Here is a 26,306-nt window from a genome sequence, read left to right as displayed (position 1 = left end):
CAAATGTTAGAAACCCAATGCTTTGCCTTTTAAATTTCTTAATTACAAATGTTATTTGTCAATAAATGTGAATTAGTAAATTGAACTTCATAACTTTTATGTGTGATATTTTTGATGATTACTTTTTAAGTTAACTGAATGTTTTTTTAAGTGGTGAGTAACGCTTTTTATTTTATTTTTTTAAGTATTTTTTTTCAGCTCTTAATTTATGATAGTTTCCTATACCAAAACTGGTCTTAAAAATGAAAACCTGTGAAATTACCGGTAGTTTACCTTATACACTTAGGATAAAGACAGCCAACATGTCTAGATCATTCTCGCATCCTATAACTGTAGTGATCCTGATGGGAATAATGGTCTAGCTTTGGCAGATTTGGTGTGGATTTAATTGAATGTTACAGGAAATGATTCGCTTCTGGAAAATTTACAATTAACACTACCAGAATTAGCATCATACTATAATAATACATGTCTACTACTTGATGCTGCTAGATCAGAGCTGAACTATCGTTCAAACAATTCTTTGAATCAATAGATACAGCTTTCATTCCACTAAAACAATTGAATAAGTACTAAGAAGTACATACAACTTTTAATATTCTTTCATTGAACTAAATTACACAACTTAAAGTACAGCTCAGCATGTATAAACTGGCTCTGTGTTTTTTACAAACTGCTGGACTAAATTTTAAAACATTTTTGCTCTCACTTCCAAACACATTCTAGAAATCTACAAGACTCAGATACAAAGACACAATAAATGCAAATGTAATTGGAAAATTTTTATTTAACTCAGGTATTTGGGAATTAGACTGAAATCCAAAGAACAAGTCAAGTTAAGCATACATTTAGTAAAGTACATATTATCACACTAGTTAATAATGGTAAAACAAAACAACTGAGAACATTAGTGTCTTGTTGACAGATTTTTTAAAGTAATGCCACATTTACTTCAAGTAAAAGAAAATCGTGAAAGAATCTAAAATGGAGAACTACTACAAAATATATTTTCTTCATAAAACAAATTATTTCAGTGGTTAATCAACATGAGGACAAAAGCATGACATTGAAAGATAAATTATCTCCATTAATGCAATCAAGACTCTTAAGATTTTCATTAATAATTTTAACACAGCACATTTTCAAAGTAATATTTGTGTCATGCAAAGTGATGCATTAACTGGTTTTAGGCATGATTCAAAGAGAGAACTCAAATCAAGATAATTTTAAGGCGGGTAAAAACTAAGTGCAGCTACTATGCTTATGTTAAACGAAAATTGGAATTTAAAGATTTGATACTTAAATTTAAAAATAGTTTAATCCTGATATAAACTAGACTCTGTATGAAAATGTGTGTACATAAAAAAAAACCTAGTTGAAAATTTTTAAACAAAGATAACTAAAACATTTTTGGGTTCAAAAAGCTTAAGCAAAAAGGAATTTAATGTAATTTTATTTGAAAAATTAAAAACAAGTAAACATTCAAACAAAACAACCTTTACCATAATAACATTTAAAACAACAATGAATGAACAAGTCTATGTTTTACATCATTGTAAAAAGAAACTAAGGTAAGATTTTTGTAAAACAGGTAGATTGGTAATGTAAAGTTTTGAGTTAAATTAAAACTGGATCAACAATAAAGGCATTAATCATAACATTTAGTTAACTATTTAATACATGAGCCTGTCTGAGTAGAAAATACTTGTATACATTACTCTGTATAATCAAAGTAATCAATAGAGGGTTTTGGAGAAGCTGCTGTAGCCCCAACATCTTCCCAAGCTCTGCTGGTGGATGGCTGCTCTTTGACTGAAATTTTTTTCTTCTCCAACACAGTAAACCTAATTACAAGGAAATATTTCATTATTAGCATTTTAAGCTCCAGAAATTTCTTTATAACAATATTAAGTGATAGAAACTTTTATAATTAAGTAGTGATATACTGTCAACTTACGTGACTCCCTGAGTTTTAAAAGTTGAAATAAGTGGCGGAGCTTTCTGCAACTGGTCTTTACACGCCATCTGTGTCAAGGTGACATTTGGTAGCCAACATTTTTCTCTGTCAATTGTTAAAAGAAAAATTGTCACATTATCTTTTCCATCGCAGCAAACTACTTTGAAAAATGTATTGGCATTTCTGGCAGATAATTTTGAAAGAGTGTTGGCAGATAATTTGAAATTGTGTTGGCAGATTATTTAAAAATGTCTTTGAGGATAATTTCTGTGTACAGATAATTTTAAAATGTGTTCTCTGTAGGCAGATAATCAAACTCACTTGTAAGCTGTAGCCACAACATTTTTATTGGGTTCACAGTCATAACTTTGAGTCTGACAACCGTAAAACTCTGCCAGTTCATGGACGAACCTCCTCTGATCTCTATTCATTGACTGGAATGCATGACTTCTACTTGGCTGAAGGGACTGAGAAAAAAAATTGTAAATAAGTTAGAAGCAGAAACCACTATAGCATTTTAAGTTTTACAGACTTTTATAAGTGAAATATTTTAAACAAGTTGTTTTATTACCTGTTTTGATGACTGTACAAGTTCATTCAAATTTTTTTCCACACTTAAAGCAAATTTAGGGTTTTTTCTAAATAACAAAAAAAAAAGAAAAATGTAGTATGTTTAATTATAAAGAAAACAATTTAAATTTAACAATAAACTCTTATTATGGAAGCAGAAAAATAAGTGTCAACTTACTTAGCAAAGTCCTTAAGAAAATCAGTAAAGGTAGGATTTCCTAGCTTGGCGTTCATGTCAGGATTTTTTATTTCCAGGGCTAATGCAAGACGACGGTTGCGTTCAATAATAGCACAATTTGTATCACAGTCAAGCCTGAAGAGGAGATAGATCAGCATAAAGATTCATCTTCCTTATGAAAGTTATAACTACTGACAACACTTTTTTAACAGAAGTTTTAAAAAGTTTTTCAAAATTATAATAACCAGTGTCAAAAAAATTAAGTTAAGAACATCTCTTAAGCTGTAATGGTTTTTTATGCTCTGATGCAAAGCTGATGTTTCCTCTGAGAAATGGTTGGGTAGAATTTTATTAGTTAATTAACAATGTCTGGGCTTGGGGTTTTCTATTTTAATTGAAGAATAAAGAATATTGTCCACAGAATTTTTAAAGAAAGTTTGTTTTGTTGAAACTAACAGCTTACTACTGACCTTTTGTTGGACTTTTTGCTCTGGGTAAACTGGGACATGTCCACACTTTGACCCCCAGACTCTACTATACTCTGGACACTCAGTCGTTGGAACTGAGCAATCTCTGAAGAAAGGTCGCCACCTGCTAAACATTGCGCCTTAGCAGTCCTGCTCCCACAGGGGCAAGTAATCATGATCTGTTACACATCAAACAAACAAAATTTAACTGGTTTTTGTACACATAAGATCAAAGGAATAAATAACATTCTATTATTAATCATCTTGAAGTGTTTTTAAAAAAAATCAGCTTTAAAAATCGCAACCCATAGACCTACCTCAGTTTTGCAAGCTTCATCAGGGCATTCACCTGAATGACAAGGCATTCCACAGGGGTGACCACAGGCTGGTCTAGCCTTAGTACATGGCTGGTTACACACATTATTTTCTTCTAGACAATTGCCCTGTCAAAAGTATATACACAAGTTTTAATATGCAGCTTCACATTGAACATTTCTTTGGGTGGATTTAAGTTATTTAACTAGAAGGAGCCGGCAACTGTGTTTAGTTTTCATGATCAAACATGTATGTATTAAATTGATGACATGTTTCACTTACTTTATGGCAAGCTTTCAAACATTTGTGTTGACCACAAGGCAAAACTTTGTTACATGGATAACCACAGCTTATGTTAGTCATATGGCAAGGAACATTCTTGCGCATCTAAGATAAGAGAAATATGGTGTAATTTTCTAGCATTCTGTAGAATAGTAGAGTAAAATAATACTGAATGATGTAAAAATGTAGCATGTTGTAGAATATTACAATAAGATTTGAATAAAAGAAATATGATGTGGTTACATACCATATGGCCACCAACACACATTTTTTCTGTAAGCTCTGTACATGGTGGGCAAACTTCATCACCATGACAATTGTGTCTGACTATAAAGGAAAATGACAATAATATCCAATTCATTTTAAAAAATAAATAAACTAATAGCAAACTGTGTAATAATTATATTAGATCAAGGTTAAGAAATCGATTAAATGTGAGCCTATTGCAACCTATAAAAGAAATCTTAGTCAAGAGACCAACATTTATAAAGACAAACCTGGGTGGTCACAGTCATGCTGTCTAGAACACAGCTTGTGACAGTCTGGACGTCGGGCACCACAGGGGACAGGTGGTTCTATCACCTCGGCTCCACAGTAGCATGTCAGTTCTTCAAAACCTGACAAAAATTGCAGTCAAATTAATCAACCTTGTCATTTCTTTAAAACCAGACAAAATATTTCAGTCAAATTAGTCATTCATGTAAGTTCTTTAAAACTTATCAAAATTTTATGTGAAATTAGTAAATCTTGTAAGTTCTTCAAAACCTAACTAAATATTTTTGTCACATTAGTCTATCAAGTTAAATTTTCAAATAGGTAACAAAATATTTTCATCACATTAGTTATTAAAGTTACTTCAGTGAAGCCTGAATCTACAATTATTTTTGTAAAAATTAGTATACCAAATCAATTCTTCAAAACCTGAATCAAAAATATTTTTGTCAAAATTATTCTTCAAAACCATAATTAACAAAAATTCTTTTGACAATACATTAACACTTGAAACTTAAATCAATAAAATATGTTTGTGTTACATCTTTGTCAACTAGTCCCTTCTTTAAAACCTGAATGAACTAAATATTTTTTTTACGACCGTCAGTTTGGTTTTGTTAAATTTTCAATAATCTCTAAACATGGTTCTGGTTAGGTAATCAACTTACTTGCTTCAAGACATCGCTTGCAATTTCCTCTATGACAAAGTTCTTCACATTTATGCTTGCCACATGAGAGTTTCTGTCCACAGACTATCTCACAAATATGGATGTCTTTCTGTATTAGAATACAAATACAATAGCTCTAGTTTCAAAACCGTTATAATTGTCAGGATGCATTAATATAATTCTCTTTTAATTGATTTCAAGTAATAAAGATCCTAATTTTTGATCCTATGAATGCAAGAAAATAGTTATAAAGAGCAATTCATTACTAGAGTTAATTTTTTGTACCCTTTAATCGTGTATACATAATTCTTTATTTTTAAAAACTATAATTATAAAAATATTTAAATAGATTCCTCATAAATTAGTACCACATTACTGTTTAAAAAGTAGATAATTTGGAAACTTCTAATCATTTATTAATTACCACACAACAGTTATCAGAGCACTTGTGTTTGCCACAAGTTTTCTTCTTGCCACACCTTCGCTGACACTTGAATGGGTTTTTGTCTGAAAGTAACATAAATATGCTGCATTTTTTTTCTGGGATTAACATTCTTTTATACAGGTTTTTCTACACTTTTCTTGTTTCGATTTCAAAAGTTTTACAACTTTCTCTCAACAGTATTTAAAAGAAAACATTACAAGCAATTTTTAAAAGTTGTGTGAAACAGCTTTTAGTTCTACTTTTAGAAGAAAGCATAAAAACTCTAATGTAATGTCTTAAATCTGAAAAATAAAGTCTTTACAAAGTCCACTATGTAAGAAAATATGTACACGGTTAAGTACATCTTCAGTTTTAAAAAAAGTATGGTAAAATTCAGAGCTGGTAATATTTTTAAATATCAGTATATGAAGGGGTTGATCTACACTACGCCCACCCACCTTTACTTTCCCTGACTTAAGAGCTAAGTGAAGTCTTAGATGTTCTACAGGTCAACCCAGGAACTAAACTTTAACAACGGGTTTAGTGATTGTGCACTATTTTGCCAACTACCCCCCCCCCACAAGTGTTACAATTTTAACATTACAAAACAAACCCCAGTACCATTAAAGGTAACAGCAACTTCACAAGGCACCTTCTTCTCTATAGCGCCACATTCACACTTCATCAGGGTATCCTTGTTACAGGGCCCACAATCTCCATTGTGGCACTTTTTGTCACACAGGTGGGGTTCAGCTAACAAAGATAAAAACTTTCTTTTAATCAAGTACAAACGAGGTTCCACTAAAACTACATAATTATTTGTAAGTACTAATATATTAGGTTCAGGTAAAGAAATCAATAACATAAGTCACACAGTTATCAAGCAAAAATCAGGACCAACTAAAACAAACATATTTTAATATAATAAAATGAGTTCAGCTTAAAAAAAATATTTTTTAAAATCTTATTAAAAGAGGATCAACCGAGTTATGCTATATAATTATATACTAATATAGTAGTTAGAAATGTATCAGGGTCGTGTTTATATAAATTACTATGAAATTGAAATTGTTTCCCCTCACTTTGTGATCCACAAGACATTGGTTTGTTACAGATCTGTTCACATGTGGGTACTGGATCTAAGCAAGAATCTCTTTTTGAGCTGGTAAGCTCTGACAGGGGGGTCTTGCCACAGCAGCATGTCAACAGTAAGGCTGGCTTCAGATTACAGGAGCCGCAGTCACCAGGGTGGCATGATGATTCACATATATGATTCCCACAGTCCAATGTTCTAACAAAACAAAATGGTTGTTGTCTCAGGTCAGATTATACATTTTAATTATTGGGATTTTTTTTCAGTCTAAAGCCTACTTTGGAAATCTAATTTTTAAAAGGGTGCAATACCTGCCACATATTTTCTCACAGCAGAAGCCAATCATTTTAAATTCTTCTGTACCACATAAGGCATTTCTTGTTGCTCTTTTACAGAAACATTCTGAAGAGTTTTATTAGAACATTAATATTTATCTTGTAGCCATAATAAGTATTTTACTTAATAAAAAAATTAAAGGTTTTATTTTTATTTTTATAAAATATAGTATTTACATGCTATTAATTATTTAAGTAACAAAAACAAAGTTTAAAAAAAAAAAACAGGACATATGTTTGAGTTTAACATGAGAATCAGTTTTAAATAGACAAAAAAACTCAAATGTGTAAATGTGATTTACCTTGAGTTTTACTAACATCACATGGTGGGCAAGGACCCGCATGACACACAATGACACATTTATGATCAGAGCAATTGAGTGGCTTATCGCAAACCTCATCACACTTGAAGGTAATGGATGTTGAACATCTCACACTTTTACTGCAAACAAAGGGTTGATATTTTTGTTAAAACAGATGCAAACATAACCCAAAATGTATGAACAATATATAGTGAACAACATCAAATTAAATACTGTGTGAAAAATATGTAAAAAAAGCAAATTTACTTAATTTTTCCACAATCACATGCTGCACGAACCATGGAGCTACATGGAGGACATGGGCCTGGGTGACATAGTCTAAAGTATAAAAACAAAAAATTTTAAACTTGAAAAAATGTGCCAATACATACATATTTATGTTGTAGCTAAGCCACATAAATTTGGATTAGAATCACTATTTGTTCAAGTAGATTTCTCCAGTTTCTAATTTTAAATATAAGTTAAAACGAACATGGTGCATGGGTGTTTACAGTTGCCTTTCCGACTTCTGCGACAAGTTTCACCACAGCTGTGGGGTATTTCCCCTCTGATATATTTTGGGTCTTTCTTACTACCTGATGAATTAGATGTAACAAGTTTAGAGGATTGCTGTAAATTTAAACATAATTTTAAACATATAGCAATTGGCAAAAAAAAAATATATAGAAGTAAATATATTCTTCAACTCAAATTATCAGCAAATAATTAATCTCTGTTAAAAATTTATTTGGAATAATACTCAATCATACCACAAAAACATCGATATTGTGATGGAATTTTCGTTGAAACATTTTGGCAGCCAGGACATCTCCAATTCTTTAAATCTGTGTATACACATTTTTAATTATGTTTAAGTTTTCAAGTATTTAACTAAAACAACTGCAGGAAAACAATTTAAAAATTGTGAAAATACTATACAACTATGGACAGTAATAATGAATTGTACAAAAAATGCAATACCTTTGTTAATTGAAGACTGTGCCCATTTTTGAATACATGATAAATGAAAGACATGGTAGCAATTCATGCAGCTCCAAACAGAAGCTTCAGCCCTTATGTTCTCACAACACACCATACACTCATACTTGTTTGTACACAGTTGCTCTGTTAGACTACCTGTCAAGTTCAGAAGCAACAGCTGTTACACAAGTATGATTAATCCTGGTTGTACTTTAAATCTCAAGTATGCATGCACTTATATTCAGAATAAATGACTACTGAAGATATTTTTACTAAGTCATATTATTATGAGAATAAAAAGAAGTTAAAAATAATAAATTCACCTCTCTGACTCTCATCGTTTTCAGCTGAATCCTGCACTGAGCTGTTGAATTTGTAAGCTTTATCATTAGAGGACCTCCTGCCTGCCCATCCTGGATAGAATCCACTACGTCCAGTAACCTGACTCCCCTTCACCCTAGAATAATGGGATGCCTCATGTTTTGCCCTGACATCTTTAGAATCTACACTGCTTTTACTTCTTTCTTCATTTGTCTTCCCCCCTTCAAAGTTATCTGGCTTTTTACTTGTAGTTTCTTCGTGTTTACTGCCACTTTGATAATATTTCTCATTTGACTTGGGTTGTCTTTCTTCATTTTCATAATGGCCTTTTTTCCCACCTCTGTGGTATCCAGTCCCTTGCCTGTAGGTTTTATTTTTACTTGAAGACATATGTTCTTGATTTGATTTTTCCATTACAGGTTCCTGTTTACTGTGCTGGTATCTGCCTGCTGCTTCAGGTCCATATGAGCTATCGGCTTCATCCCGATTTTGCTTATGACCAGAATTTGCTTGCCATTGTGACTTTCCATCTCCATTCCCAAGCTTCGAATTACCAGAGCTACCTGAGTAATGATACTCATCCTTACCCCTAGGATTTGATTTGGATTGATTAAAATAACCCCTTTGCCCTCTACCTCTTGGTTTGTAACCATATTGATAATAAGCTTCATAATAATATTGATCTTCATCCATATACTGTCTCTGGCTATTTTCATAATAGTTGTGTCGCCTAGAGTTTTGAGAAAATCTGTAATTTTGAGCCCTGGATCTGGAAGAATGTTTAACCCCCTTATCAAAATTTCCTAATTGCTGTGCAGGAAATGTATGTTCATGATAATGTAAAGAATCTAGAGGTACAGAGCTACTGTACTCTCCAAAATCATTGGTTTGAATAGCCATACCAGGAACATAGTTAGATCGTAAATCATGGCCATAACTATGTGGCTGTTCCACATAGGCAGTGGGAACATTCCCTGGGAGATAAGAGTAGTCTCCATTTGTGTACATCACACCTCTGTCTTGATATGTAGCTGGTGGATGCACAGGTTCATAAGGATTAGGATGGTATTCTGGACTAAAGCCGGATGCTTGGTTACTGTTTTGCCAGCTCATTGTTTTTTCAACAAAACTGTATGATTACAAAATGAATTTTTAACTTGAAAAAAAGAAGAATAAGTGCATTATGTTTAAAAATAATTCACGAATAAAAATGGAAGGAAAATTTAAGTTGTCAAATATTATTTAACTTCAAATAAGCTCTACTTATGATTGATGCCTACCACTAGTGATTTTGCTACAGCACAATATTTAATAATTATTTATTATGTCCTCGACTCCTAGGCCTATTTGTCTAATTAGTAGGCCTAATTAGTTATTTAATAGTCAGGCCTATTATTAGTAATTAGTAACTAATTAATTAATTAGGCCTACTAATATAGTACTAGTAATAGGCCTACTACAATAATAAATTATTAACTACAGGCCTAGGCCCTAGCTAGGTCTAATAATTATTAATTGATAGACTCTGGACTCTATATTAAAAAAGGCCTAATATTATAATATTATTATTATAATATTTATTAGGCCTTAGCCAGTATAAATAAAAGAATGAATGTTCAATGTAGTAATGTAGTTGAATGTAGGCCTTAGTATTAATGCCCTACCTAACCTGTCCTAGAGTCCTAGATGGGTGTGGGGAAATTGCGAGACGCGAAAAGCGAAATGGCGAGGCGGGAAAATGCGAGAAGATCATGCGAGACATACCTGCGGAATCAAGGGTAAATAGCGAGACACTTTTTGCGAAAATAAGTTTTTTTTCATGCTTATTTCATCTTTATTTATTTAAATTATTTTTTTTTGTTTTAAAATAAACTAGCATGTAGCCATACCCTTTAACACGAGTGTTGTATGTTGTTATTTTTTATCTAGATTTTATTATATATATATATATATAGATAGATACTAAGAAGATAGATAGATCTATATCTAGATCTAGATCTATTAAAAAATCCTAACATCGTTGCTGTGCTACTGTCATCGCCCGCTCTCGTTAGCGAGAGGAAAATCCCGTTTCAGTCGGCATTAATTTTAAAAATCTAGCCCGCTCATGTTTATACAAACGTGAGCTGTGTCATTGTGAATTGGTATAATTTTGTCAGCAGGAGAGATATTCTGCAACATGTATTCGTGGATTGTTGTACTAGCAAAAAGTGTAAAAGTATAAACAATTCTTAAAAGTGTAATTTATTTTTTATTAAGTAATTTTAATTACAAACAAAATTTACAAACAAAATCTTCTGAAACAGTCCTAGCATTAATCAAACACACCTCGTCACACCATCTTTCACACATAGTACATCCAACCCACCAGTTCATTAGACTCCCATTTATACTGCGCTAACACAGAACACGAATATGAACATAATGGAAAAAATGTGCGTCTGTAGATAATCTGAATAAAGTCCCATATGGACAAAACTACCATTTAATAGCTAAAAGGGGTCATCCATAAATGACGATTTTTACCCCCTCCCCCTCCCCTCCGTCACACATTTTCACAAAAATCCAGACCTCCCTCCCACTAAAATGACGTCACACCTCAGTCTACAACCCCCCCCCCCCCCCCCCCCCCCTCAAAATTGCAGTTGAATTTTTTTTAAAACATCGATATTTTCCCAAAATCTTGTCTAATTTCTGTATTTTAATCAATTCCTATTACAATTTATGAAAACAGTTTTCTAAAACGCGAAAAACGTCTAAAATTCTTTTTCTAACATTGCTTTTTTATAGAGTGACTTCACATCTAACCCCCCCCCCCTCCTCCCCCTCATCACACATCGTCATAAAATTACAGACCCCCCCCCTACGAGTGTGACGTCATTTATGGAAGACCCCAAATAACACCACCACCACCAAAACCAAAAAATTCAGATACGTTCAACTTGGTTTTAAAAATATTTGAAGTAGGGCCTATAGCTTACGATATAGCACGAGCAACTGATAATATCGGTGACGTCACTTTATTTTGTTGTATCCAAATGATGTAGGCAGAGGCGTATCCAGGTTTTCGTTGTAGGGGGAGCGAAATGAGCAAAAAAAGGCGCCGAATTTTTAGCACGTTCTATATACATGTATTTATATATATATATATATATATATATATATATATATATATATATATATATATATATATATATATATATATATATATATATATATATAAGTTTCCAAAAAGGCGCCACTTGGCTGAAAATGGCCAGAGGGGGAGCGGCAGCTCCCCCTGCCCCTGCTCCCCCCTGCGTACGCTACTGGATGTAGGCATTTCCTTGTGCTTAGATTTATATGGTAAAAAAAGCTAGAAAAAAATCGTAGGCGGCGGCTATAATACAAAATTTCTATGCAACAATAGAAAATATGTTTGCGTCGGCAGCGGATCCGGGCACGGCGATCTTCAAAGACGGTAAATCAGGCGGCCTCGGCGTTCCACACAAAAGACAGAAGTTGATCTATCGTCGGCGGTATTTCCGTCGGTTTCGAACAAGGTGGTATTCTAAGTCGACACAAAAGATGGGGGGAGTTGACAAATCATCAGTATGTCTAGCGACGGAAAAATCGGAAGTTTTAACAATGTAAACGAAACTTCTTTGAAGTCTGGACCAAATACCACTGAAAATCGGGTGCGGTAAATTTTTCGCAGAAATCTTCGCATTTCAACACCACCCAGCGTAAGGATCGGCTTGTGGTAAAATGCGAGACAAAAAAGTCACGTGACCGACCGTTTTCGCGCCCTTCTCGCATTTTCCCGCCTCGCCATTTCGCTTTTCGCGTCTCGCAATTTCCCCACACCCGTCCTAGATTATACTTTCACTTAGGGTTAGGCTAATTAATATGCTACTATTATTACTATTAATCTATTAATTATGATGCGACTTACCCATGTGTCTTCAATAGTAATAATGACGTTTTGTTGTTAGACACGGCCCCGGCAGGCAGGCCACAGCGGATAAACTTTCAACTTTTTTATCTAACTTCAACTGTACAAAGTACAAACAAAATAATAGTAGTAATAGGCCTATTTAATAATATATTAGTATTAGATAGGGCCTATTTCTTTTTTAAAAAAACTGTTAAATAGGCTGAGTAATTCAGAATATAAATAGTTAAGCGTGTCGTAAAACCTTAGGACTTAAATAGTGCTTACTAATTATTGCATTAGATTTATTTACACTGCGACACACAACAAAACAGGGGAAGTCTAAGCTTACTAACTACACACGTTATAATAATTATTTTTAGAATAGAACGGCTTAGTCGTGAGAATAGTATTTTTCTTTTTCGATATACCCAAGTCAGCAGGAACATTCTACCACCTCGACGACATACAAATGTTGGCTAATGCAAACGCGCTTTCAGTTTAGGCCTACCAAGCACAAATTATTAATTTAGTTAGAATTATAAAAACGAAGCAAATAAATATTGAGTTTAAATAATGCTGATACATTTTTAACCATCAGGAGGCGAATTACGAATTATAAAATTAACTTCCATAAAAGGCTCGTTGATGAGGAAAAAAGTCGCAAATTCTTTAAAAAGTTTTTTGTTTGTATTAAAACAGAAGCATCGCCGATTCGGATAGGCATTATTAGCCCAACTTTTCTCCTACCAAATATCTATACTTATATTCAGAGTTTCTTCCAGGCATCTCTTCGGAGGGGCGAAGCCCCCCCCCCCCGAAATTTTTTACCCCCCCCCCCCCCGAACGAAATGAAATTTATATAATTTATATAGAAAATATATACTGTTAACAGTGTCCGCCCCCCCCCCCCCCCAAGAAAGTTTACCGCCCTCCCCCCGAAGATTTCAAGTGCCCCCCCCCCCCCCCCCCCGGAGAAAAACGTCTGGAAGAAACACTGCTTATACTTAAACCCAATCGTTTATCTTCTCGCTTCGCTTAACAGTAAAAAAAAATACATCATAGAACAACCTTATTCGAGTGGCGACCAAAGTTGATTTCAGAAAGAAAAAAAAAATCCGAGATGGGACGCACTTAAATTTACGGGGGAAGAGTGGACACCGGCCAAAGTATAGGCCTATGTTTCCTAACAAAATATTCATATATTTCGTCTGGCGGCGGTGTTCGCACTCCCCCTGAAAGGAACTCTGATTGTGCTCCCTTTTTTTAAAGGCCTTGGTAATTTTAAAAAAAAAAACTGGAAAATTTAGAATAGGTCTATAGATGTAGTGGAAATTATATAGTATTTAATAGTGTTAATGCGTTTTTTGAAATTGCATGTTATTCAAAATAAAACTCCGGGTTAAAGAACTTCTTTCAGTTTAATGTGGGTCTATATAATCAGTGTTTCTTTCAGACTTCAATATAAACTCCCTTTCGTTCGGAGGGGGGGGGGGGTAGAGTATTTTCGGAAGAGATGTCTGGAAGAAGCTCTGTATATACTTAAACCTTACTTGACCAGAAATCACTCAATAATACGGGCTATCATCACTAAGCCTAGATCTAGATCTAGATCTAAATCTGTTTTCCGGCCAAAATGACAAAGTGTGGGAGATAATTAGATTTTTTTTTTCACAATTTGGATAGACAGAATGCCATGTTTTATTATCACGTTGTTTTGCAGTTTCAAACTCTGCTGGGAGTATCAACTTTATTAGATCTATATATTTTCTCGACTGAATAATCATCTAGATTTAGACAATATAGATCTAGCACCCAGCACGGCGGTCAATAAAAATTTCTGCTGTGCAAATAATGATTTTGAAGCATTGATAGAATGAGCCTCCGTATTGATTTTATATTTTTGTTTAGAGAAACCAGAGATTTCCGATCCGAGACTGTGGGTTCGAGTACAAGGTTTACATCAAATGATTGGCCCACCCTGAGTAACATCATATTTGTAACGTATGCATTTAATTACTAGAGGTCTATAATAAATGGCAGTACGAACTCGTGACTCGGACAAAGAAGGTAAGCACAGAACTGCCAAGAAAGATGATTATTTAAGTTATTCTCCTATGAAGTCTAGAGATGAGTTGCTACAGAAAAAACATGCAGTTTTCTTCAAGAGAGTACTACAAGTTTTACCATCACAACAGCTGGATACTCACAGGTTTGTCTCTATTCTAAATTTAATTTAAATATTTATTTTATTGTTAAAACCTAACAGGCCTAATCTTTAAGCCTAGTCATTCCTATTTTAATAAACAAGTTTAAGTATGAGTAGAGTGTAATTAGTGTAAAGTGTAATCAATAGTAATATCTAATATGAGTCATGTATTCACTCCTTTAGCACTGTTGTTAAACTGTTCAAACAAAATTTGTTTTCAGAGTGTCTGTGGCTTTTTTTGCCATTTCTGGACTAGATGTACTCGAATCCCTAAGTGATATAGAGGATAAACAAAATAATATTATTCAATGGATTTACAGTTTACAAATACAGCCAGACTCTGCTGGTGAGTATAAACAAACATGTTAACTTAAGAGCCTAAGAGGCATATTCTTATTTTGGAATTAGTTTTATGTCATTTATTGTAAATTTTAATATATCAAATACTTTTTTAAACAGATGCTTATTATATTTATAAAAATATAAAAAGTCAAATTCAATTTTTGTAAATCTTAGGAAGCAATTATAAACAATGTGGATTTCGTGGATGTTCTATGCTTGGTCATTTATATGACACTGAAAAGGTAACTATTTTGATATGAGATTAATGACAGCAGTATTTTAACTAAATTTGAAGGTGAAGTCAATTTTAATTTTAAAATTTTATGTTCTTGTGAACTCTGTTAGGCACGAGAACAAGTGATACCATGGGATAGCAGCAACATAGCAATGACATATACATCACTGGTATCTTTACTTATACTGGGAGATGACTTGTCTCAAGTTCACAAAAAGGCTGTGATAGCAGGAGTTCGATCTTTACAACAATCTGATGGCAGGTTGGTTCATGGACAGGAAAACTACGACCTTTTTTTTAAAATGATATTAGAAATGGAATATATCATAGTTATCAATTTTAACAATAAACTAGCTTCATTGTGCACAAACATATGATATGTGTTAAAAAAAATGTTCATTCAAGTTCTTCCCTATTCCTTTAATCCGATGTGTATAAAATTAGAATTTTGATCTAGTTAGAAATATTAGCTTTGAACACTTAATTCATGAATATAATGCTTGTGTCAGTACTAATTAAAAAGAATTAATTGTTATAATTTTGCTTGGTTTACATTTTAGTTATTGTTTGTTGTTTTTTGTTTTTTTTTAATATTAATTTTTTTTTTAACTTTCAGTTTCATATCTGTTCTGGAAGGCAGTGAATATGACATGAGATTTGTGTACTGTGCCAGCTGTGTGTGCTACATATTGGATGATTGGAGTGGCATGGATGTAGATAAAGCTGTATCATATATTGTCCATAGTCTTGTAAGTGCTGGTATAGTTTGTTATCTCTTCTGCTTTAACTGTGAATTCTCATTCATTCATTTTTTATTTATTCATTTGTTGAAAATATTTTACTTTTAAATAGTATGAGCAGAAAAAAATATGGTTTTATCTCTGTATTTAAAAATAAAAGTTATAATTTAATTACATTTTGTTTAATAGTTGATATTTGCTTATCTTCTAATTATACTGATTTTATCTTTTAAAAAAACTATGTTATTTGTATTTCTATAAGTTAACATTTTTTAACTGTGAGATATTTTAATCAGTAAAATAACTAAAAGGTTTGGTTTTAATAGCATAATTTTCTTACTAAAAATATTTCTTTCTGTAGTCTTACGAAGGAGCTTTCGGCCAACGCCCTTTCAATGAAGCTCATGGTAAGTATTTAAAACATAAGTGTTTCAATTTGTTTATCATTTTTAGCATACCAAAGCGTTATTAGTATTAATAATGGAATATATTTAACAAAAGGTGAAACATCAACTATTAATAGCTCTCCAGACTTTGAAACTCCTAATTTTAAACTGCTTGTTTTTAAGGTGGTTCAACATTTTGTGCAGTAGCATCTTTGGTACTCATGGATCGACTGCATTCTGCACTGACAGAAACTCAGCTGTCTAGACTTAAAAGGTGGCTGTTGAGACGCCAGGAAACAGGTTTTACTGGCAGACCCAATAAACCTGCTGATACATGCTACTCATTTTGGGTGGGAGCAACATTACAGGTGAGTTATAGTGGTGAGCAACATTACAGGTGAGTTATAGTGATGAGCAACATTACAGGTGGGTTATAGGTGTGACCAATATTAAAGGTGGTTATAGCTGTGAGCAATATTAAAGGTAGGTTATAGCTGTGGGTTATAGGTGTGAGCAATATTACAGGTGGCTATAGCTGTGAGCTACATTACAGGTAGGCTATAGCTGTGAGAAACAGGTAGGTTATAGCTGTGAGAAACAGGTGGGTTATAGCTGTGAGAAACAGGTGGGTTATAGGTGTGAGCAATATTACAGGTGCTGCATTACAGGTAAGTTATAGCTGTGAGAAATATAGGTGGGTTATAGGTGTGAGCAATATTATTGGTGGGTTATAACGATGCATATTTATTTTATTTAAAATCCTTTTCAACATATTACTAAAATGGTAATTTTAATTAGATTACCCTTTCAAATTTTTTTTCCAGATGTTGGGAGTGCTTGACTTGTCCAATGTCACATTCAACAGATCTTTTGTATTAAGTACACAGTCACAGATAACGGGAGGATTTTCTAAGTACCCTGATCATATCCCTGGTAATTACTTTCATAAGCTTCATAGCACTAAGTTAAGCAGAACACTGAGTTGTGATGTAATAACTGCTTTTATTTCATTATCTTGTTGATAGTTTTACTTTTTTACGCCCAGTAAGGATAAATTTGAGTTGGCACATAAGGCTTTAGACAATTAGTGTAATATTCAGTTAGTATAGTCAACTGTTACTCATATAGCTGTAAGCTATTTTATTACAATTTCTCCTCTTGCACTTGCTTAAAACTACAGTGTTTGAATACATTTTTCCTTTTACAGATCCCTTACATACATATCTAGGACTATGTGGGCTGTCATTAATAGGAGAGCCTGGACTTAGTCCCATTTACCCTGCCTTGAATATGTCACAGAGAGCTTTTGATCACTTGTCAAACCTCCATAGACAGTGGAGAGAAGGACCTGACCATTGATTCCAACTTATTCATAGTTTCTCTAAACACTTCTATCAAGACCGTACTTTGGGATGCTCAATGTTATACAAATATGAATAACATTTTTATTTACAGTTAATTAACTGTAAATTGTAGGTGCTTGTACAATTGAAAAATTGATTTTGTCAAAGAAAATTTAAGTCTAATTTTGGCTTATCATCCATAATTCTTTTTATAATAATCATAAGTTCTAATAAAAAGTATTTACTAATTTGTATTTTTTTTTATACAGATCGTAGCTAGGTAATTAGCTTATTCTGTTTGTTACACACAACAGATTTGTATTAATTTACTTGATGTTAAGTCAAATATTGTTATGCAGAAATCCAATGTCACATTTAAAACTGCTTTAACTTAATCAATTAACTTTGATGCAAGTAAATTTTTATTTTCTTTGTTTAAATGAGAGTAATGAAAAATGTGCGCTGAAAAAAGTAATAAGCATGTTTTTGCTTTCAATAAATGTGTGTGAATTTTATTCATCAACGAATTACAATAGAACTTTAGATCAATTTGTTTTTAAAATTAGTCTAATTGTTTAAATATTAATGTTGAAAAAAAATATAACATCTACTAGTTATTTTACCATTGAAGGTGAAATAATATTCAAAACCACTGTTTTAAACTAAGATCAGATATATTTTGTTACAAAGGTTGACATTTTCAGAAACTGATTCTAATCATAGAAAATGTTACATTTAGATCATTTTTGTATTACTATGAATATAACTATAGCTTCTACTACCAAAAACTTTAAAACTTCTTGTACCATATTCTAATGATTTCTTACACATCCTTAACCTTGATTTTCTAAAATTGCTTTCACTTTAACATTGTATTGTGTTTTTTAGTTTGTTAAACTGGATTCTGCTTGTAGGCTTTTGATTTCCATATTTTGTTAATCTTGTGATAAGATTTTATATTTGTTGTTGTAAAAAAAATTAAAACTAACAATCTGAATGGATAGGAAAATATTGTAAGTGCAGATTTATAGCCTATTTTATTGTTTTTTAAAACATCCTACTTCAAATGTATCGGTCATTAAAGGTTAACAACTATTTATACATTCATGCCCAATGTATTGTGAAACCTGCATTCAGTTAGTGGTCTTCAACTTCAACGAATAAGATTAAAAGATGAACAGATTCACAGTTAGCTTTAAAATTAATCTCTTAAATTATTTTTTTTCTAGTCAGAGCTGTATGCTTTGTAATATAGTAATTTTGTTTTGATATCTACTCCAAAACTTAAATTACTTTTTTTTTAATCATTTTTTGTCATAATTTTTATTACCTAAAGAATATTGCTATCCTATTTCTGTTTCAACTAATTTGTCCAATGTGGTAAACATCCTTATTTAAATAAATGTGGTTGCAGAAATAAATAAATGGATTACATTCCATGAAGGGTATGGTCTTTGAGATTGTGAGAATAACATGCAATTGTCTTCAAGTGCTATGTACTGTAAAGTAGAATTAAATAATAACTAATTTAAGTAAATGTAAGGAGTTATTTCTTTTCATTTAGTAATGTTTTGTGAGAAAGGTGTTAGAAACAGAAAGGCACATACAAATTTATATAATATTATTTTTATTAGTAAATTCCTAGAGAAAAAAATTTAAACTAAATTTCAGCTGGTTAAAATTGGTCAACCATTACTAAAGATTTTTATCAAGTATTAGTTTTACTTGTTATTGAATATGAATTCTTTATTAAGTTAAGAAAATTTTATTTCTTTATGTAAGATGTAAAAACTAGATGTCTCAGATATTTAATAGTTCACATCCATGAAACATTTCATATTGCTAATGTTTTGTGGCAGTAAAATGTATGGTTTTAAAACTTATTTAGGTAAATTAACTTTGAAATATTTTTTAAAGCAACTATCTAAACATTTTGAATAAAAAAAACTTTTATAACAGTAATTATGTTGTTCTTTAATTCTTTAGACACAGAAACATAAAGGTATGAATTGGATACAATAATTCGTAAAGGATAGAACTGTAGTTTACAACATTACCATTCTATATACTACATTACTTGATAGAGAACTCCAATTATGAAGTGCCGTTTTGAAAAAAAATAATTGTGTTAATTAAGTAAATTAGACATGCTTATACTAGAACAACAATTTTCATAACTTCAGCAGTACCCATGTAAAGGTACAGTGTAGAGGCTGAATTAGGAGTTCTTCTGTGGGATTTTCACATGAACCTAAAATTGAATTAGATAAATGCATAAGGTTTTTAAATAGGAAAACATTTTTTTTTATAAATTATATTTTTATATATACAACTGTTTGAAGACAAATATAAATGTTTGCAAAGATATATATATATAGTTCAATTTGTGGTAAATCCAAATTAAAAACATCTTTTGTGGCTCTTTGGTTTTAATGAAACTGCTTTATTGTACATTGCCCAAGACATATGGGGCAGATGAAGTGGGGTTCATTTTTTCAATGACCTCTGCACACAAAAGAAATAGTATGGTCACCAATACACCCATCTGTCTTTGTTTCACTAACACGAGTTAGGTACTCATCAGAGCTGGGTGAACACAGGGATGTCCTGCTGACTCAACCATTTGACAAAGCGCACACTTGTTAAAAAATTAAGACTTAAATAGTTTATTTCCACTTACAGATTTGACTTCCACATAGTTCTGCAAACCATAGTCTCCCCTATAAAAGAAAATTAATGTTTCTCTGCTCACGTTTTAACTCACGAAAAAGAAGTAAAAGGAATTTATTAAGAATGAAACTGGATTGTGTTTTTTTTTCTATAAATAACAAGAATTCTCCATTTGCTAATATGAATTAGGTATTATATTTTTTTTAAAAACCTCTCTAAAAAAACATCTACACAAAGAAGTAAACTAGTATTTTCTGCAGCGATTTTTCTATAAAATGTACCTAGCCTAAAAAAAAAATTCAAGTTTCTATTCAGATGAATGTCTGCCTCAATGCCAACCGCATTATATTATGAATATCTAGCAAGTTAAAAAAGTTACTTACAGTTCTCTGCCTAGGCCAGATTGCTTAAAGCCACCAAAAGGTGCTTGAGGAGCAAGATGATTGTAGGAGTTTATCCTGAGAGAAATTTAATATTAGAAATTGAAATTACGTAATGCGAAATTATTCACTAGTTGAGTGGAATATATATAGATCTATGCCACTCATTGTCACCCGGTGCGGAACTTAAAGGTGTCAACCCAAGAGGCGTAGCGACCTTTCCCAGGGACAAACTTTCAATTTTTTATTTGCATCCCCCTTAAACTTTTGATTTGCACCCCCCCCCCACCCTCAATTTTTTCTCTATATGTTTTGCTATTAATTGCCTTGGTGTCACCCCCCTAAATGGTGTCACCCGGTGCAGTCCGCACTCCCCGCCTCCCCCCCCTCGCTACGCCTCTGATGCCACTAGGTTGATGATGTTTTTTTTCCTGTTAAATAAACCTTAATCACAAACCAAGCCTAAACAACAACCTGAATCCAAGCCTCAACCTAACCTCAACTTAAACTCAACAACATGATCCTCAACACAAACCCGTGCCTTAGTCTATCCCAAGCTCTAATCATAAATCTCACTATCTACAACTTGACCCAAACCCAAACTTTATAAGATTTTTAATTTTTGCTGCTTTAATTATTCTTTTAGACTCTATTTATTTTTTGCTGTTTTATGTTAGTAAAAGTTACTTTTATTTCTATTTATACATGCATTTTTAGTGTTAAAGAAATCATGCTGTAATTTTTTATGTGAATAACATCATTGTATTTGTGTACATTTTTCCATATTCTGTTTTTTATTTTACTCTTGCTTTGACTTTTTAAATTATTTTTCTTCTGACATCAGACTTCTTGTCACACAGACAGATGCAATAAAAAACATACTGTATAGATAGTTCATGAAACAATCAAAATAGAACACTTGATTAACAATTAAGTTATTATCAATTTCAAGTAAGCAAATGTTAGTTTCACTTTTAATTTCATATTTACAAAAGTTTAACTGTAGACAACCTACCAAACAGTCCCAGCCTGCACACCCTGGGCAAACATAAGAGCTTTGTTGATATCATTTGTGAAGACGGCAGCCCCAAGTCCATATTTTGTGTTGTTAGCACGCTTCAAGACCTCATCAAAATTTTTAAACTTGAGAATTTGCTGCACCGGTCCAAAGATCTGTAGGCAAGGAAAAGTTGAATCACTTAGGAGATATAATATTAAACACACAGTGGAAACAAGGGAGTTAATGTACATTCAGTAAAACAAATAGAATTAATGTTAAAAATATTTACCTCCTCTTTGGCAATTCTCATATCATCAGTCACATTGGAGAACACAGTAGGTGTAACATAAAATCCTTGATCTCCGTGTCTTTGACCGCCAAACTCAACCTTGGCACCTTCTTTCTTTCCACTTTCAATTAAATCCATAATTTTGTTCAGCTGCACCTGGTCAATCTAAATTTTATTTTGCATGATTAGATCATTCAAATAAGCTTAATAAACATATTACAAAGATCACTTAGTTAAATTAATTTTCAATTTAAACCAAGGAAATATTTTTAAAAAATTGTACCTGTGGTCCATTGATAGTGTTAGAGTCAAAAGGATCTCCAATTTTTCTTGTCTTAGCCAGCTCACGGCTCTTGGCAACAAACTCATCGTAGATGTTTTCATGGACGTAAGTTCTGGTACCTGCCACACAACACTGACCCATGTTGGTCATGCATGCTTCTTGTGCCTCAGCCACTGCCTTGTCAACTGCAACAAATCACTTACTTTTATTTTATTGTACAGCATACCCAAGCTATTTTGAAAAAATTTCACATGAAAGAAGATTACAAGGATCTTAGAATTACAACTAAACTGATCTGCTGACCAAACCAAAATTTTCACACCACTTTCTTGTTAAATTTTATAATTATTCTACCACATTTACAATTATTTTCATAGACATTTTAAAAAATAGGTAAAGTTTAAGATTTAAACAAGTAAGGTTTTTAAAAGATTTTTTCTTGATTTTTTAGTACAATTTGTTTCCAAAATTAAATGTTTTAAAAAAGTATTTTTTATTTGTATTTCTTGGATAACAAGCACAAGTTTAACTTACTGTCTACATCATCAAATATGACACATGGGCTTTTACCACCTAATTCAAGGGTTGTCCTTTTGATATTTGAAGCTCCAGCAGCTTGCATGATAAGCTGGCCAATCTAATAAACAAATTTATTTTCATTATTCCATTCTATTACAAGCGAAAAAAAAATATCTATTTTGAACTGTTACTCACTTCAGTAGATCCTGTAAAGGCCACTTTATTGATATCAGGATGGTTAGAGATAGCTGCACCAGCTGTTGGCCCATAGCCAGGTACCACATTGACAACACCAGGAGGAAAGCCAGCCTAAGAAATAAATTATCATGTGATTTTTATCAAAAGCTGCGCACACAAATAGAATTTTAAAGTTTATGGTTGATTAAAAAGGAATATATCTATTAGATATAGTAAAGAAAGTAAATTTTTCTAAACATAATAAAGAACCACAAGCAAACCTCTTTGATTAGAGCAGCCAGGTAGAGGGCAGTCAGTGGAGTTTGTTCAGCTGGTTTAAGGACAACAACATTTCCAGCTGCAACAGCAGGGGCAATCTTCCAGGCAGCCATCACAAGGGGGTAGTTCCACTGGAAAATTATTTCACATGCTCAACAAAAAGAAGATTTTAAAAGTATTTTCATAGAAGTAAAACTGGTAAAATAAAAACAATTTTCTCACTGTTTCAAGAATAAAAAATATAAACTCAATAAAATAGTATTAACTAACATCCAGAGGCATCGTGAGGCGGAGGCGATAGTGTGGTCACACCTGTTAACCCCATGTAGAGGGTGGGGTGACACCAAGACGAAAATTTTGCAAAATTTATAGAAGAAACATGTTTTTGCCAGTTCAATGAATGATCAATTAGAGTAAAAATATGTTGACACCATATTTAATAATTTTAATTTATTATGAAAACAATGCCCTTTTCCTCTTAAATTATAGTTTGATTAAAATTATGCATGCACAAATTCAGGTCATTTGGCTAAATGGTAGGGGCTGACAAGACACCAATTACAACTATATACATATATATATATATATATATATATATATATATATATATATATATATATATATATATATATATATATATATATATATATATATATATATATATATATATATATATATATATATATATCCTTTGGTGGGGGGTGACACCATATGGTGCCACACTGGGTCAAAGATCTAAACCAAAAACTTACAGGAATTATTTGACCACAGATGCCCACAGGCTCATGTCGAGTGAAGGTGAAAAAGTTGCCATCTGGAAAATGTACAAGAGTTTTAAATACAAAACCAAATCTGATACAAAGGTAATCAGAATTTTTTTTTAATGGGAAGAAACTAGTAAAGCAGCGCATGTTATAAGGGCTAACCTAAGCCAACCTACCAGCTGGAATAGTTTTGCCACAGTTTTTGTCTGCCCATCCAGCATAGTATTTGAACACCATTGATGAGAAGAAAGTATCACCCACTGACCCATGTAGAGCAAAAGCCTTGCCATTGTCTAGGGTTTCAAGACTCTAAAACAAAAGCCACACACTTTGATTAGCCTACTCATCGCTTTCATTTAATAATTTTTTAAATGTAAAAGCATATTTAGATATAGTAAATGCCATTTGAAATGTAAATTGTGCTGTTGAATTGAACTCACCGCAATGTAATTGACATCCCTTTCAATGAGCTCAGCAACTTTGTAGAGCAGACGACCTCTAGCACTGGCATCCATGGTCCTGTAAGGGGAGCCAAGTTCAAAGGCTTTCTGGGCAGCTTTAACAGCCAAATCCACATCTTCCTACAACACAAATAATTATTTCTTAGCACTTAAGCTTCTTTCTCAATCATGGTCCTAACCATATATAACTTTAAAACTATACATTATTTTTTTATCTTCTCAGAACATTACCTTGTCAGCTGCCTGGATGTCGGCTATCTTTTTTCCAGTTGCAGGGTTTATTGTAGGGAAAGTTTTGCCACTCAATGAGTTCACAAACTCATTGTTAATGAAAAGCTAAAATTAAAAAAATATATTATAAAATATACACTGATATCTTTTGATAGCAAGAAAGAAGAATATAAATTAATATGAGCTGTTCTCTTTATTTTGTTTGCACAGGTCTTACAATGTGTAATCAATCCCAAAAAAAAAGCTTCAAAGCTAAAGATGTTAGAATTTGCAACAGTTTAGTAGTTTATAATGTCAAAACTTAGGTGAAGTTCAGATGAGAGCACATTTACAATCTATTCAGTTTATTGTACCTATAACCATCTGTATTGGCACTATTCAACAATGTAACAGTAGGTTATACATTGATGATTGAGTATAAAGACAAAGTGTCATTAGGTCATACTTAAATATTCCTGTAGACAAAATACTGTATCAGTCACATGCTAAAAAATTATACTAGATCTAGCTGAAAACAGTTAATCTAAGGTGTAGAAAATGTTAATAGTCAAACTAGTTTAATAGTAGTTCTAATAAAAAGAATTACATTGTAATAATTTACCTGCGTGTACTTAATTTTTGGGTCTCGGATAGGTTTAAAATTCTCCATCCTGCATAAGAAAAAGTACATTGAAAATAATAGTAGAAATAATAAGTGAAATGATCAGGGTTAAATTAAGGTTAGGGGTCAGAGTGGCAATATTAACACAAACACACCTCACATCTTAGGAACAGGCAAATTAAAATAATGCTGTGCACTTTTTGCATTTTTAAGTAAAACATAACAAACTACTTGACTACTGATCTGGAAATCTAGATCTAGAATCTAGTATTTTAAGTACAAACCTGTGTTTTTCCTAGCTTAATGTACTGATTGGAGTTGTTTAGAGATGCTCTCAAATGTAACTCAACAACTGGGTACAGATGAATGTGTAACTCCACAAATGATGGTTGAGTAGAGGAGCTAAATTAGTCTTGTCTAGATCTAGACTACAGTAACGCCACAAAGACAGCAGACTGTATGAGCCGTTGCTGTATTGCCAGAACATTGCAGCCTCGGCATTTATATAGGCAACTTTTTTTGCCGGGCTGACAGTTCAAAAAAGAAAAGTCATGATCGGGGGGGGGGGGGGGAGAATGTTAATAACCTTGAGTATGCAAAATAAAAAACCCTACCCCAATCACGTGAGGGATTGTGGCCTACGCATTAAAACCTGGCGTGATTAAAATTAGAAAGAGAGAGGTTATTACTCAAGGGGTGGGGAGGACAGCCTATTCAATCACCAATCCGAAAATTTCTTTAGAGAATCAGCACAACAAGGGCGGCTACTGGTTTTGAACAAAAGTTTGTTATTTCAGCGGTTGTGTCCCGTTGTCCACTTTTCATTAAAAATAAGTTATTTGTAATTGATATTTTATTTGATCTCCCATGGAACGCCTCCCAATGTGGTGTACTGACTATTGACTATACTATAGGCAATAGGGGATCGCCCTCCAAATATGGTAGGTACCGGGGAAATTAAAAAAAACAATACTCGGGGCAGATCGAAATCATCACCTGCTACCTTGCAGTAAGGGGGGGGGGGGGAGGGGAGGGAGAGGGGTTACAAAGGCCAGGGCCCCGACCGGAAGGAAAGGTAATTGCATTTCTTCGTGCCGTA

General features: G+C 32.8%; 3 protein-coding genes across 4 annotated transcripts; 1 reads left to right on the top strand and 2 right to left on the bottom strand.

The window, feature by feature from the left end:
* Positions 1 to 655: 655 nt before the first annotated feature.
* On the bottom strand, positions 656 to 12,657 carry LOC131946506 (transcriptional repressor NF-X1). Of its 2 annotated transcripts, XM_059307323.1 has the most exons (23): positions 12,587 to 12,656; positions 12,320 to 12,419; positions 8,388 to 9,514; positions 8,065 to 8,220; positions 7,854 to 7,928; positions 7,577 to 7,679; positions 7,351 to 7,422; positions 7,084 to 7,223; positions 6,758 to 6,848; positions 6,436 to 6,644; positions 5,975 to 6,106; positions 5,354 to 5,436; positions 4,930 to 5,038; positions 4,267 to 4,386; positions 4,017 to 4,096; positions 3,770 to 3,874; positions 3,490 to 3,615; positions 3,176 to 3,351; positions 2,706 to 2,840; positions 2,529 to 2,595; positions 2,279 to 2,424; positions 1,958 to 2,062; positions 656 to 1,844 (listed from the first exon to the last, which is right to left on the bottom strand). In XM_059307323.1, the coding sequence occupies exons 3-23, from the start codon at positions 9,496 to 9,498 to the stop codon at positions 1,715 to 1,717; spliced, it is 3,471 nt and encodes a 1,156-aa protein (XP_059163306.1). In that variant the 5' UTR covers positions 9,499 to 9,514; positions 12,320 to 12,419; positions 12,587 to 12,656; the 3' UTR covers positions 656 to 1,714. The 2 variants fall into 2 exon arrangements, with proteins under 2 accessions (XP_059163306.1, XP_059163307.1); XM_059307324.1 differs by lacking the exon at positions 12,320 to 12,419 and having other exon boundaries at positions 12,587 to 12,657.
* Positions 12,658 to 14,191: 1,534 nt separating this feature from the next.
* Positions 14,192 to 19,507, top strand: LOC131946488 (geranylgeranyl transferase type-1 subunit beta). Its single transcript, XM_059307285.1, has 9 exons — positions 14,192 to 14,510; positions 14,729 to 14,853; positions 15,024 to 15,091; positions 15,195 to 15,346; positions 15,701 to 15,833; positions 16,186 to 16,231; positions 16,394 to 16,578; positions 17,035 to 17,143; positions 17,418 to 19,507. Exons 1-9 carry the CDS (start codon positions 14,335 to 14,337, stop codon positions 17,567 to 17,569), a joined length of 1,146 nt encoding a protein of 381 aa, XP_059163268.1. The 5' UTR covers positions 14,192 to 14,334; the 3' UTR covers positions 17,570 to 19,507.
* A 2-nt stretch (positions 19,508 to 19,509) lies between these two features.
* Positions 19,510 to 25,622, bottom strand: LOC131946487 (aldehyde dehydrogenase 1A1). Its single transcript, XM_059307284.1, has 15 exons — positions 25,492 to 25,622; positions 25,208 to 25,256; positions 24,607 to 24,711; positions 24,355 to 24,495; positions 24,091 to 24,223; positions 23,903 to 23,964; positions 23,153 to 23,281; positions 22,890 to 23,003; positions 22,710 to 22,812; positions 22,176 to 22,360; positions 21,893 to 22,057; positions 21,619 to 21,776; positions 20,607 to 20,681; positions 20,234 to 20,273; positions 19,510 to 19,804 (listed from the first exon to the last, which is right to left on the bottom strand). The coding sequence occupies exons 2-15, from the start codon at positions 25,253 to 25,255 to the stop codon at positions 19,772 to 19,774; spliced, it is 1,491 nt and encodes a 496-aa protein (XP_059163267.1). The 5' UTR covers position 25,256; positions 25,492 to 25,622; the 3' UTR covers positions 19,510 to 19,771.
* Positions 25,623 to 26,306: the final 684 nt, after the last annotated feature.

This window comes from Physella acuta, unplaced genomic scaffold (assembly GCF_028476545.2).
Source record: "Physella acuta isolate Inbredline_101_S28 unplaced genomic scaffold, ASM2847654v3 ptg000562l, whole genome shotgun sequence".
NCBI lineage: Eukaryota > Metazoa > Mollusca > Gastropoda > Physidae > Physella > Physella acuta.
This window is presented reverse-complemented; position numbering and strand designations above follow the sequence as displayed.

What these genes read in the sequence shown, in the direction of transcription:
- LOC131946506 (XM_059307324.1), bottom strand. Translation starts at nt 9,498, where the DNA reads ATGAGCTGGCAAAACAGTAACCAAGCATCCGGCTTTAGTCCAGAATAC. An exon ending in ACAATATCGATGTTTTTGTG is followed by an intron (nt 7,680 to 7,853) that starts GTATGATTGAGT and finishes CTAATTCATCAG; the next exon opens with GTAGTAAGAAAGACCCAAAA. An exon ending in TGTGTGTTGGTGGCCATATG is followed by an intron (nt 3,875 to 4,016) that starts GTATGTAACCAC and finishes CTCTTATCTTAG; the next exon opens with ATGCGCAAGAATGTTCCTTG.
- LOC131946487 (XM_059307284.1), bottom strand. Translation starts at nt 25,255, where the DNA reads ATGGAGAATTTTAAACCTATCCGAGACCCAAAAATTAAGTACACGCAG. An exon ending in CAAAAATTAAGTACACGCAG is followed by an intron (nt 24,712 to 25,207) that starts GTAAATTATTAC and finishes TTTTAATTTTAG; the next exon opens with CTTTTCATTAACAATGAGTT. An exon ending in TGAGAATTGCCAAAGAGGAG is followed by an intron (nt 21,777 to 21,892) that starts GTAAATATTTTT and finishes CCTTGCCTACAG; the next exon opens with ATCTTTGGACCGGTGCAGCA.
- LOC131946488 (XM_059307285.1), top strand. Translation starts at nt 14,335, where the DNA reads ATGGCAGTACGAACTCGTGACTCGGACAAAGAAGGTAAGCACAGAACT. An exon ending in AATACAGCCAGACTCTGCTG is followed by an intron (nt 14,854 to 15,023) that starts GTGAGTATAAAC and finishes TGTAAATCTTAG; the next exon opens with GAAGCAATTATAAACAATGT. An exon ending in CATATATTGTCCATAGTCTT is followed by an intron (nt 15,834 to 16,185) that starts GTAAGTGCTGGT and finishes TTCTTTCTGTAG; the next exon opens with TCTTACGAAGGAGCTTTCGG.